General features: G+C 51.0%; 1 protein-coding gene across 3 annotated transcripts; it reads left to right on the top strand.

The window, feature by feature from the left end:
- The first annotated feature begins 1,368 nt into the window (after positions 1-1,368).
- TFAP2C (transcription factor AP-2 gamma) lies at positions 1,369-10,875 on the top strand. 3 transcript variants are annotated; one of them, XM_033094277.1, is made up of 8 exons: positions 1,561-1,726; positions 3,159-3,252; positions 3,349-3,834; positions 3,952-4,003; positions 5,222-5,438; positions 6,392-6,510; positions 8,273-8,417; positions 9,344-10,875. In XM_033094277.1, the coding sequence occupies exons 1-8, from the start codon at positions 1,701-1,703 to the stop codon at positions 9,627-9,629; spliced, it is 1,425 nt and encodes a 474-aa protein (XP_032950168.1). In that variant the 5' UTR covers positions 1,561-1,700; the 3' UTR covers positions 9,630-10,875. The 3 variants fall into 3 exon arrangements, with proteins under 3 accessions (XP_032950166.1, XP_032950168.1, XP_032950167.1); XM_033094275.1 differs by lacking the exon at positions 3,159-3,252 and having other exon boundaries at positions 1,369-1,726; XM_033094276.1 differs by lacking the exons at positions 1,561-1,726; positions 3,159-3,252 and adding an exon at positions 2,783-3,128.
- Positions 10,876-13,226: the final 2,351 nt, after the last annotated feature.

The following is a 13,226-nucleotide window of genomic DNA, read 5'->3' as shown; positions in this document are numbered from 1 at the left end:
CGGAATGATCACCCCAGATGTGTCTACTCTAAGGTGAGGGGGGAACGTTTAGTTTGGAGGACGCCTATTTTTATTTTAGTTCTTTATTTTAGGCCCATCTGGGTCTAAAGAAATGCTAAATATCAGACAATCCCAAGGAAGAGCGGGAAGGCGGTGGATGCAATCATTCTGTGGATGCGGTGTGCGGGGGTAGTGTCCACTCCAGACCGACACTGGGCTGATAGAAATTGATTATTGCGAAATCGGATTCGGCATCAAATCCCAATAATCCACTTCTCCGATCCCCTCAGAATGTTTAGCTCCCGCAGCCAGTTGGGATGTCCCAACAAAATTCGCCCTTGAAAATTACCGACTTTATCCTTGGAGTGAAAAGAGTCAATTATAACTATTGGGCCAAAGGATTTCGTTTCTTTAATTTATTTTTTTAATTTTGCGTGTTGCTTTCAAGTTTGGGTGGCAAATATATATTGAGGGGAGAAGCAACGTTTGTGTGGAAGGAAGTTTCGTTTTCCGCCTTCATCTGCGGAACGGGGGTGCTCACCTCTCCAGCTGGAGCCCCTCTCAGGCCCCTCCCTTTCTCCCCACCCCGTTCCTCCCCTCGGCGGTGGCGCTTGGGTTGTGCTCGGCCCCGCACCTTTTTCTCGAGTGAGTTTCTTGCGAGTGTCTGGTCTGTCCGAGGCTGCTGCCGAGCCGACGCTGGGCAGGGCAGGGCTGGGCTGGGCTGGGCTGGGCGAGGGCGAGCGGGTACCCCCGGGCCGCAGCCAGCTGCTGAGATGCAGCTTCGGGCGATGGCGGCGAGTCTCCGCTGTCCCAGACTTAGGGGCCGGTGGAGCCCCGGCGCGCTTGGGGCAGACTCCCCTGAAGGCCTTTCTCCCCGTTCTCGGAGGTACTGAACCGCCCTGTGCCCACAAAGCGGGACTGGAGGGGAACGTCTTTCGGAGGGGTTGGGCTCCAGCAGCATGATTACAGTTTACACTTCGTCTCGGTGGAGCGGGTGGCGGGGGGAAGTTTTAGGAGACAAGAGGACCCCAGCTGTTGAGACACCTCGAACGCGGGGGTCTCTAACTCCGCGTGACAACGTCTTTTGGAGGATGAGGGAAGGCGCTTTAGGCGAAAGAGGAGGGCTCTTAGATATTTGGATCCGGGTCTTCAGATCGGCCAATTTCTGGCGAGTGCGTGGTGGGGGTCTGATGGAAAGTGCGACTGGGGACCCCGGCCTCGCAGGCCTGAGGCTGTTCGGGAGGTGCCGCCCACTCCTCTTCTGGCCCCCCGCGTCGTAGGTCTCCGCACCGCGCGGCCGACTGGGGTGCGGGGCGGAGCTAAGCTGGGACTGGCTGGGGGCCGCCCCGCCCGGCGCCGGGGCCTTCGCGCCGGCCCCCGGGGAGGAGTTATGATAATTTCCTTCTCATTAAGGCGCCCGGGTCCCCCGGCTATCGCCCGGACACACAGTGCGGGCGCGGCTTCCCGGGTCCTTGGCAGCGGCCTTTACACCGGCGGCACCAGCACCTACGCTCGCAGAGCCGCGGATGCGTCTCCAGTGACCGGTTCAGCGGGGCCCGCGCGCGGCGGGGGCGGCGGCAGACACCTGGCCACCGTGACCCCAATTTTGGATTTACCGCTCGGGGGGTGGGGGGAGCTTGGATTTAACTGGCGACTGTTTTGGGGGACGCAGGACGCCATGTTGTGGAAAATAACCGATAATGTCAAGTATGAAGAGGACTGCGAGGTGAGCTGGGCACGGGCACAGCCCGGCCCCGCCCGAGTACAGTCCAGGAGGCGGGGGCCACTGGACCGAGGTCGGGGGCGAGGGCGCAGGAGCAGCAAGCAGGCACCCGCCGCTGCCCTTCAATGGGACGGGGTCCACTTTTCCGGACACCCCCTAGTCCGTTTCTCCGGGGCCCCTTACTGAGTCAGGCCTTTCCCAAAAGATCCAGCCTCGAGAACGGGGCCTGGAAAGAGAATGGCAGATCCCACACACCGAACTTACCGGTCTGTTTCATGCGAAGCAAAACAGCCCTTCTGCGGGTTTTCTCGGAAGAGCGCCGGGTCTACAACCCTTCCTTAGACGTGGCTTTTACGCACGAAATCTCCGTCCAAAGGGGTCAGACAAGGAGACCTGCCGGCAACAGCTTTTGCGGAGTCTCCTTCTAGGCGGCCTTGTCATCTGCCCCGCTACCTTCTTAGGGAAAAAAGAAAACAACATAAGTTTGGCTTTCAAGAGAAGTGGGGGCTGGGGATTGTTGATGGGGGGGGCCCGCTGAGGCCTGATGGGGCCGTAAGCGCTCTGAGTGCTCTAGCCTGTCCGACAGGTTGAGCTAGAGTTTCGGAGAGTGGGAGGGAGGGAGGCGGCGAGCGGGAAGAGGAAGACGCAGGCGGCGGGAGGCGTGCGCCGGGGCTCTGGGACGGGGGAGCCTGGGCTGGTGGCCCACAGGAGCGCACCGCGCCCCCGGGACCTCGAGGGGCTGCCCCAGTTTGCAGGTCCGTGCTCTAACGCTAGGGGGCGACGGTGCCATGTTTCTCCTGGTTCCTCACTACCCTGTGACCCCAAGAGCACGCGGAGACACGTCCTTAAGGAATTAAGTCGGACAGCCGTGGGGCGAGGGGACGTGCGCAGGCTAGGTTGCTCAATTTTCGGGGTCCTTAATTCTTCTGTGCCCCGATTGGTAAGGACACTGACCGTGGCCGGGAATGGCGGTCTTACTTCCTATCTTCACTTGGTCCGGACACGCTAGCAGGGAGTGCCGCTCCGGCTCCGGCGTTCCTTCTCGAGTTCCTCCACGGCGCTGGGTGGCAGGCCCTGTTGGGGAGTGTCACTTGCCGGGAGGTCTTTGTCCTGAAGGCGTGGAAGGAAGATTCCCTGGGGCGGGGGAGATGCGCACTTCCCGCGCTGCGCGCTTTATCTGCGCCCGCCGCTTCCCCATCTTCTTTTGCTTGGTGACGCCAACATGTGCGGGCTGGTGAGCGAGAGCGCTCTGCACCGAGTGCACCGCGTGCCGACTTCCTCCCGGGGCCCGGGGCCCAACTTCTCCTGGCCCAAGGCCTGGAGCACTGACTTGGCATCTCAGAGCGCCTGGGGCGTCCGAGTGCCCAGACCTTCGCTGTCGGGCTTTGAGGGCGCGCCCCCCCAGGTCTTTCATCAGTCTCCCTTTCCTCTGCAGATTCGCGGTTTACAACGAAATCCCTAGGGCACATTGCTCCTGGGTGCCCTCCGGCCCGAGGGCAGGCCCCGAGCGTCGGGTCCGGGCTAATGTGGTGGGTCCCCGGGGGAGCGTGGCTCAGCGCGGCGGCTGCGGCCAGTTCGCAGTAGCGGGGTTTCGTACTAACCGGGTGTCCGTGTCTCTCTCCCAGGATCGCCACGACGCGAGCAGCAATGGGAACCCGCGCCTCCCCCACCTCTCCTCGGCCGGGCAGCATCTCTACAGCCCCGCGCCGCCCCTCTCCCATGCCGGAGTCGCCGAGTATCAGCCACCACCTTACTTTCCACCTCCCTACCAGCAGCTCGCTTACTCGCAGTCAGCGGATCCCTACTCGCATCTGGGAGAAGCGTATGCCGCTGCTATGAACCCTTTGCACCAACCGGCGCCCACCGGCAGCCAGCCGCAGGCCTGGCCGGGCCGCCAGAGCCAGGAGGGGGCTGGCCTGCCCTCGCACCACGGGCGCCCGGCGGGCCTGCTACCCCATCTCTCCGGGCTGGACGGTGGCGCCATGGGCGCCCGCAGGGATGGCTACCGCCGCTCGGACCTGCTGCTGCCCCACGCGCACACCCTGGACGCCGCGGGCCTTGCCGAGAACCTGGGCCTCCACGACATGGCCCATCAGATGGAGGAGGTGCAGGTGAGCGGCTTCTCAGCCCCGGGCCCCTCGGGCCCAGACCCTTTGACCCCCAGCCACTCTCCGAACCCCTGGCCCAGGCTCCCCCGAACTTAAAGGAAACTGTCATTTCTCCCCCAGATTGTCGACGACCAGCACCTGCTTTTGCATGATCAGACTGTTATTCGCAAAGGTAGGCAGTGAGCGAGATCCTCTTTCCTCCTCGGGCCACACGCGGCCTGTACTGGTTCTTAACTGTGGTATGAAGTTATTAGCTTAATGGCAAGGTGGGGACGTTTGGTGGCCGACTGGGGTGGGACAAGTGGCGGAAAGGACAGAAAGGATGAGGACTCAAGGAAGGCGGGTTTTAGGAGTGAGAAGAGAGGGAATTTCTTTCTCAACTACAGGAAAAAGGATGCTGTCTCATGCTGGGATATGTTACTCCTTGCATTTGAGGGTGTTTTTACAATGTTAGAGGAAGTCTTCCAGAATAAGTTAGCATTGATTTAATTTGGAAAGCGCACGTGTACGCACACACACACACACCCTGGTTGGTTCTGTGACAATTTTAATTGTCGGAGAATGAGTTGTGATTTTTATTTCCGATTTCAAGTACGCATAGGGCATAGACCATTCTGACCTGCATAAAAATGTTTTGAAACAGTTTGGCCTATCAAATAGCCTTGAAAGAATCAACTGGGTAGTGGTGGGGGTGGGGGTTGATCGTGTCAGGTTGGGTTTCTGCAGGATCAGGGGAGAAGGGATTTGGAAAATTGGATTACTGTACTTGGTGACTGAGTGGCTGAAAGTAAGTTACATACTGATGGGATTACCAGTGTGGTGGTTTTGAGAAACAGAGCAGGCCTAGATTAAAGGTACTTACAGTCTGTTACTTGAAGTTAGACTGCTTGAAATCAACTGGGGGAAAATGGGTTTGGGGGGAAAAAATAAAAATAAATTGAATTTCCCAGTAAACTTAGAGCAGAACAGGTTTGCTTGTGTTTAAAATTTTACCATGATTAGTTGCACTGAAATGTTTTTGGCAAAGGATCTGAGTATGTCTTGTGATTTTGGTTATTCCTTGAGTGAGAGGGAGGAAAAACCCCACTTATTTCGTATTGAAGCAGTCTTTTGAAAACAAACGTTCTAATTAAACAGATTTTTAACAGTGGCTAGAAAATGAAAACCCTCCATGCTTGGGATCTTGACTAATTAACAAGGTGTTAACTTGTGAATTTCAGATTCGATTATCTGACAAATATGGCTTTTTAAAAAAATCTGCTTGCGATTTATAGCCCCACACGGCCATGTTATTTGTTTTAGAGTTCTTTCAGCCTCGGTTAGTGGTTTGAAAGGTCTCTCTTGCTTGGATGCAGCTCTCAAGACTGCCACTTGTCATCTGCATTCACAGGTCCGGTTGCCATGACCAAGAACCCCTTGAATCTCCCTTGTCAGAAGGAGTTGGTGGGGGCTGTGATGAACCCCAGCGAGGTCTTCTGCTCTGTCCCTGGAAGACTGTCCCTCCTGAGCTCCACATCTAAATACAAAGTGACAGTTGCTGAAGTCCAGAGGCGATTGTCCCCGCCTGAGTGCTTAAATGCCTCATTACTGGGAGGTGTTCTCAGAAGGTACACGGGGACACGTGCAGGCAAGGTGGTTGGGTGGTTGCTGGGGACTAGATAAAAGGACCCGGAGATATTTTTAACATTTACATAACTTTTATACCTAACACTGAATTCTAATCAGCTCGGAGAGTTTGAGTGCATTTCTTCTCTTTTAGAAAGTGCCAAATGTAGAAGGAAGTGCTAAACCAGAGCTAACAAATTCTCACTGGGTTAGAACCGGAGTCCATGTATACAGTGGTGGCCGTCTGTATTAAGGGAAGGCAAGCTCCAGGGGCTTTGTTCCGCCTAGAAAGATGTTTTTTTGGAGCTGCTGCAGTTTTCACAAGTGGAAATTGACTGCCTCCAGCACAACTTGAAATAGTTTGTGATATAAAAAAAATGTTGGCGATGCTAAGAAAGATTTTTGAATTTTACAGGGATTAATTAAATGAGGAGTCCCTCATCGTTTGATTATGCTCTACATAATGTAGATAGCCTGACGAATTGCAGCGCTCTTCAGAATTGGGGATTTTAAAGTGTGGTTTCTTGAATAGCCACAGTCGACTTTTTTTTTGTTTTTAGTTTTTTGTTTTTCATTGGGGAGTATCGGGGAACAGTGTGTTTCTCCAGGGCCCATCAGCTCCAAGTCATTGTCCTTCAATCTAGTTGTGGAGGGCGCAGCTCAGCTCCAAGTCCGGTCGCCGTTTTCAATCTTTAGTTGCAGGGGGCGCAGCCCACCATCCCATGCGGGAATTGAACCGGCAACCTTGTGGTTGAGAGCTCGCGCTCTAACCAACTGAGCCATCCGGCCGCCCCTCCGGAAGCTCAGTGGCAGCTCGTTGTCTTCAACCTAGTTGTGGAGGGCGCAGCTCACTGGCCCATGTGGGAATCGAATCGGCAACCCTGTTGTTCAGAGCTCGCGCTCTAACCAACTGAGCCATCCGGCCACCCCATATAGTCGACTTTCTTTCACTCAGAGCCAAATCTAAAAATGGAGGCCGGTCTTTGCGGGAGAAGTTGGACAAGATTGGGCTGAATCTTCCAGCCGGGAGACGGAAAGCGGCGCATGTAACGCTCCTTACATCCTTAGTAGAAGGTCAGTGGAGTTTTGGTCAAGTTTTGTGGTGCTTTTAGTTTGCTGTGTCTTGAATACTTCTCGGAAGAAAAATTAAACTTGTAACTCAGTTGCGGGTGGAGCCAGGTGAAGGCGATTTGAATTGTTGTATAAGTTCATTACAACGAGTTACAGTAATTTTGTCAAGTTAAGTTAATATTTAAATATCTGGCTGCCTACGTATTCCTGTTCTGGGTTCCCCAGAAGATCAGTGTGAAAAAGAAATTGGTTTTTCTAACCTAAGAAATCACACTTTAGGGTGTTGAGACATGTCCTGTTAAATGATCCAGGTTTTTAAAGATGCAATCGATCAATTGGTTTGCCTTTGAAAAGCGCGTTGCTTACTGGTGGGCAGAAGAATATATGGTTCTGGGCTTCTTGTAGGGATTGTGGTCAGTGAAGAGAAGCCCTTGTATAAACCATGGGACTGGCCCCGTTCACAACTCCTTTATCTCCCCCCCATTAAAAGGAGAAAGTACCTGACCTGGGCCCACCGATGAGCCCCTCTCCCCAATCCTAAGGTAGAATGTGACATTAAAGTTCCTTGAATGGGCCTGCACCCCCCAACCTGGAAAGTAACCAAGAATGCAACATAGCCTTTAAAAGGGGGCGAGAAAAAGAAGTAATTTTTAAAAAACCAAACACGCACACTTACTGTGCTTGGGAAAAGGGAGTAGAACCCTGACAGGCTTATCCTGCAGCCTCCAGCCACCTCTAGCATCTTCCCCAATCAACGAACTCTGGGCTCTGGCCGGGGGAGCCGGTCAGGGGTGTGCTGCCCTCTCATAGCCAGGCAAGCTTTTGAACACTTTTTCACTGGTCTAATGGTGCTACTTTGGTGCTGAAAGACTTGGCAGAGCCCTGCTCTACCTTTCTACAAGTGTCTTTAGAGGTCAGGGCAAGGAGAAAGGAGCTGCCTGTTAACTGCCTGTGGGGAGCAGCTGTCCTGCATGGAGAATGGTGGGTTCTGCGTGCATGGTGCATAAATGCGTCTCCGCTAGATTTTCCTAGCCTGGCAGAGGCACTTGAATGAGAAAGTGTGCGCCAGAACAATGGTTCTCAGATTCTGATTTAGTGAGTCCCGGGAGGCGAGTGGTGAGGGGGGCACCATCTGGGCTTCTGAAAAGCGCTGCCTGCCTTGCGCTGCGGAATTGGGACTGGGCACCTCTGGTGGGACATGACTCCTGTTGGTTTTCTCTCCCTCTGCTCCCCCAAGCTGGTAGTTGGGGCTCTTAACATTTCCAATAGGAAACACACTCCTGTCTCCCTTTTAGAAACATTCTAGAAATTTGCTCCCTTCAGTAATGAGGCGCCCTAGTTTAGAAAGTTCCACATCAAAGCCTGTCACAGTTTCCTAAAGAGAAACGACGAGTTCCTGTTGTCAACTGTGATCATCTTTAAATTTTCCTACTTCTCCACAATAACCCATTATCAAGAGAAAGCATGGCTGTGTCTCAAGATAATCTGTTCAAGTTGGGCAGGAGACTGGTTAACAAGTGTTTCAGGACAGTTAAACATGTCGGGGTCTTCGTATGATTTCGCCCTCTATTCCTAGGGGAGAGTCCCTTCTACCCGGGGCGTTCTACTTCCCACCTGGATTGTTGTCCCTGTGTAGATGATTTTCTTTCAGATAAAAAAGTGACTGGTAGACAGAGCTAGGACAAGGGGAACAGGACAGGAAGAGGATGTGTGCGGGTGGGGACCACGGCATCCTAACGTCTGTTGTCGCTGCTGCTGCTTGTAGGAGAGGCGATTCATTTGGCTCGGGACTTTGCGTATGTCTGTGAAGCAGAGTTTCCAAGTAAACCGGTGGCTGAATATTTAACCAGACCTCATCTCAGCGGGCGGAATGAGATGGCAGCCAGGAAGAACATGCTGCTGGCTGCACAGTAAGTATCCAGGTTGGAATCCGATTACTTTGACCTTGAAGTTGGGAGGCCAGCACCCCTCTTTGGTGCTCAAGAAAGAAATGTGCGTTAAATAAATGAGGGGTGGAGAGCAAAAGAAAATGGCAAGGAGCTTCTTTGACCAAGTCAAATTGTTAACTTTTGGGTGGGTTTTAAGTTAAATAAGTGTATTGTTCCAGTAGTATTTTTTTTGAGCTGCTTGGTTATTGAGGTCAAAATAGTTCAGCTACCTTTCCACGATCATGTGTGCATGTCTTACGAAAATGTGTTGAAAAGAATTGGTTTTGTCACCCCAGAAGAGATTGTGTGGCTTCTGCCTCCTGGTAACAGGACTTGTTTCTTGTAATGATCATTGAATTTGTTAGAAGACAAGTGGGCAAATTAAATGTCTCAAAAAACGACATCGCAGCTGCGGGATTTCTCACAGAAACCAACAATAAATTGGTTTAAAAATCATGGTAAATGAAGCAGAACTAGTCAAGTTAGGAAACCGGAGCAAAAGGGAGGGGGGAGCACAGTGAACCAGCCTGGATAAAAAGAGTGAGTTTCAGGGAAATGTGTGATTCTCCCACTTGGTTTATTGAGCCAACCTGTACCCACATCCCTTCACCTCCTAGACTGGAATCCTGACCCCACTTAACCAGTCCTGGTGACCTTGGCTGTGGGACTGCAGTTAATCCTGTTATCTTTTCTCATGCGGTGAGGGTTAAATAAAATAGGGTTGACTAGCACATAATAGGTGCTAAGTGCCTCGCCTTGAGATTGCTGTTAGTTTAAAGGAGGGCCTTGGCTCAAGCCAGCACGTCTGACTGCCTCCCAGGTGTCACCCTCAAGGCAATCAGTCTCATTCTTCACCTGTCAAGAGCTAGGTTGAGCTCACAGGTGTGTGTTGACTGTCTTCTTCGCAGGCAAGTGTGTAAAGAATTCACAGAGCTTCTCAACCAGGACCGAACACCCAACGGGAACAACCGGCCAGCCCCGGTCTTGGAGGCAAACATCCAGCACTGCTTGTCTCACTTCAGCCTGATCACCCACGGCTTTGGCAGCCCGGCCATCTGTGCTGCTGTGTCTGCAATGCAAAACTACGTAAAGGAAGCCCTGGCCGTCTTAGACAAGTCCTATATGAATCCTGGAGACCAGAGTCCAGCCGATTCGAGCAAAACCCTGGAGAAAATGGAGAAACACAGGAAATGAAACGGGCGTGAACATAGGGCCAGAGAGTCTGGAAGGAAAGTCTCCCAAACCGCTCTCCACCCGACAGCACAGACAGGACCTCCTCTTGCCTGGGGGAGAGGTTGAGCTTGTTACCCACGTTCCCATTAAAGGACTCTGTCAATTTCCGGATCTTTACGTACCGCCCTCCTGGAGTCCTTAGAATTTCTGTAGCGCTGAAGCATCTCCTTAACTCTGGACAAGTTAACAGAAGGTGACAAGTACTGGTTCCTTACTCGTTAAGCTTCTGTTTTATTTTTTTGAACCCCCGTCTTCCTTTCTCTGAAAAGTGGTGCTACAAGTTTTAGAACCTTTTGAATAAATCCCCCAGGCTAACAAACCCACTCTTTAGCTGGGAAAATGTCAAGTTGATGGGATTCAGATCAACAATAACTTTCAGAGCAACAATAATGGCTGGCTTTTGTGCCCACTAAATATTTATCTAAAAAAGGTATTTATCTAGCCTCTTCAGATATCAAATCCTACATCCAATAGGAGGCAAAGATTCTATCCGCTTAGCAACTAGTTAGTACGTGGTATTTGACACACTTTAAACCCCCTGTTCGAAGGGGGCCTTCGGGCTTTACAAAATTTGTAGAAACAAAGCCTGCTGATGATTTTTTTTTTTTTAAATCTTTGAAAGTTAACTCTTCAAATGGGAGACTCTTGAAATGGCCTGTTCTTTTAAGGTACTGAAGCTTTATTTGCATATTTATTTCACATCTTGGTGTTTCGAGTAAACTTGAAAAGGGTAGGCATGAAGCATTTTTTTGCTGCCTGTAACCCCGTCCCGGAGGAGGCGCTGTTCTTTTGAAAAACGGTGCGTTGAGTGTACAGATTTTATTTATGCATAATTTAATCGGGTCTGTAAATACGGGTGCACTTCTTACGACTTTTTGAGAAATGGGATTCCATTTTAATAACTTTTAAAGGTGATGGGTTATCTAAAACACATGTTTAGGTTTTATTCATATGTACACAGGGTATTGAGAATTAAGAGGACCCTGGGGTTTGTTCTTGATACGAAAGATTCTATTTAATTGAAGCTCTGTTCACAAAGCAATAACTTTGTGTGTCACTCCTGGTGGGCCAAACCCAAAGGTGAGTGCACGGCACAGTGTGTGTGGGTGACATGGAGTTTCGGAATTGACCTCCATGCCTAGAAAACGTTCCCCAAGTAATTGTTGTGTATATGAGACCTGTATAATAAAAAGTATTCTCGATAGAAGCTGTGGCCGTCTGGTTATAACTTGATTTTTCTTTTCTTTTTTTTTTTAAGTATCTCAGACAAGAGGAATAGTGGCAGGGCTAATTTATGGTTTGACTGGCTGAGTTAATGGGACTGAGCAGGAAGACTCTGTGCCAAGGGGACCCCGAAGTTTCCTTTCCTCGCTCCTGTAAGACTGCTCAGCTGCTCCTGGTTTCTGTGTGGGTAGGGCCATCCTCCTCACCACAAGGGGTGTTGGGAAGTGTGTGAGGGACAGTTGATTGACCATAGTGACAGGAGCCAACAGTTTGGGAATAATGTCTCTTGTGTAAGGCTGCCCGGTTGAGAAACACTGTATTCTGCCGGCCAAGTTGCCACCTCAAAATATTGAGAATGGAAGTGAAGTGGTTGTAGGTAGGTAGTCCCTGGGCAAACATTCCTTAGGAGACCTTGGCATTCCGTCAAATGCAGGCTACGGAGCTTCTTCCCACTGTTTTCAATCGAAATTGTCCATCTTTTGGAACCGCGGTAACGGGTGTTGATCCAAGGCGTGCTCATCCTTTTGTCCGCGGGTAAAGGAGAGGTGGGGTCTCTGCCCTCTGCTTGGGGAGCAGAAGAGTCTGGCAGGGCTTTCCTCCTTGCTGTATATTTTGAGGATCTTGGATGCACGCTGCCGGTGCTTGATTTCAAGTTGAAGTGGCCTGGCATGTCCTCCAGGAAGTGATATGTTTATAGTTTGGCATGAGTGGCTGGGCTTCAAAGGGAAGTGGGAGCAAAAGGATTTTCCACATTGGATAAGGCCGTTGCTTCAGCTCCAGTCTCATAATCTTTAATTCATAACTCTACCAAATGCTCAGCGATTCCTGACTTAATGTTGGCATTGGATGTTATTAAGTAATTTAAACTCTGCCAACCTAATACTTTGCGCTTGGCAGCTTGTCCTTGGCCACTGAATGTTCTCATTTACTTGGGTTTATCTGGTGGATATGTCAAAATCACAATTGCTTTGCTCTAGAGCAGCGAAAGGAGGTCTTATGTTGGCAGTGATTTCTCAATGAAGACGTGAGATATTGGGTGTTAAAAGGAAGTTAAGGGGACAAAGGGCCGAAGGTAAAAGGACTATTTTGTTATCAGCATCTTAACTTGCTTTTGGACTACAGTCTGGCTTTTAGGAGCTGTGCCGAGTTGCAATGCAGACAATGTTCTGGAAACGCCCCAAAGTCAACCAAGGATTGAAGTGAGTCATAAGCAGGGCTTATGGCTGGCTCAGGGCTCACTTCTCCTTTCTCGTTCCCGGGACAGCCACTGACTTTCCTGGGCCCGGTGCACAATAATACCAGGGTTTTCTTCCCAATACCTCCCAGGGGATACCATGCAAAACAACCAAGTCCCCTCAAGAGGTTCCTACTGAAACGCTGGCTACACCAGCGCTTGTTGATTGGTGAGAAGGGTGCCCTGCCCTTTGAGCACTTGCAACTCCTGTGGCCCTAGCCTGAAGCAGTTGGTACACCTTGGCTTCCCGTGGGCCAGGGTGGTTTTACTTTCAAGCCCTGTGTTAGTGAGACGGCACTTTTTTCCATCGCCCTGTGCCATGTTGCACTCTGGCTATTAGACAGATTGGGCTTTTTATTAAGGCACATGGCACCGCTGAAGTCTTTGCCCTCTGGGAGAAGAAATGAAGATACTTCCTTGGTTTTCCTGGTTGCACTGAAGGAAAACCCATCATTGTCTGAAGGCACGCATCTAGAATTCCCATTTAGGACAGAGATTCTTCAGCAAGACTGCATCTGTTGGCTGGAAACGTGCCCATCCAGGCACCTGGCTCCTTGAAGATGCCCTCTGCCTTGTGGATAGCAGTTAGAACTTCTCTGGAACGTCAGAGAGGGTGTTTTCAATAGCACTTCAGGGCTGTTACCTTCCACGTGTGCACAATTTGTTGTGGGTTAGGAAAGAGATGATTAGTCTGTTTCTCATTTTCAGCTATTCCATAACAAGGGCCATTATTTTCTTTTGGGTCTAGTGTCAGGGTGAGCTCTACAGTTCCTATACTTGAACATAAAAAACAAAACAGGATAGGGTCATGGATGGGTAAGAGACAGAGACATTCTTCTCTCAAGGCTTGGTGGCTGGTGGGGGGTGGGTTCTGGAATGCATTACCGAACTTCCTGGGGGAAACCTTGGTTACCAGCTGTCATGAATTCCTGTAGAGTTTGCCCGACACTTCTGAGGACTTCTGAGTATTTCTCTAGTCTTCCTTTTACTGGGGGGCACTGTGGCTGTTTGTGGCAGTTTAATTTGTCTTCCTTTACAAGTAGGTGGAGACCCTGGAAAGTAGCTACCCGTGGGCCCCAAGGGAAGAGAAGAGTCTGAGG

Source organism: Rhinolophus ferrumequinum, chromosome 23 (assembly GCF_004115265.2).
Source record: "Rhinolophus ferrumequinum isolate MPI-CBG mRhiFer1 chromosome 23, mRhiFer1_v1.p, whole genome shotgun sequence".
Lineage (NCBI taxonomy): Eukaryota > Metazoa > Chordata > Mammalia > Chiroptera > Rhinolophidae > Rhinolophus > Rhinolophus ferrumequinum.
The sequence above is the reverse complement of the archived record's forward strand: the minus strand, read 5'-3'. Positions and strand labels throughout refer to the sequence as shown.

Excerpts from the sequence above, each read along its gene's own strand:
- TFAP2C (XM_033094275.1), top strand. The coding sequence starts at position 1,391 with ATGATAATTTCCTTCTCATTAAGGCGCCCGGGTCCCCCGGCTATCGCC. Across the intron at positions 1,727-3,348 it reads AGTATGAAGAGGACTGCGAG|GATCGCCACGACGCGAGCAG; the intron begins GTGAGCTGGGCA and ends TCTCTCTCCCAG. Across the intron at positions 5,439-6,391 it reads CTGGGAGGTGTTCTCAGAAG|AGCCAAATCTAAAAATGGAG; the intron begins GTACACGGGGAC and ends TCTTTCACTCAG.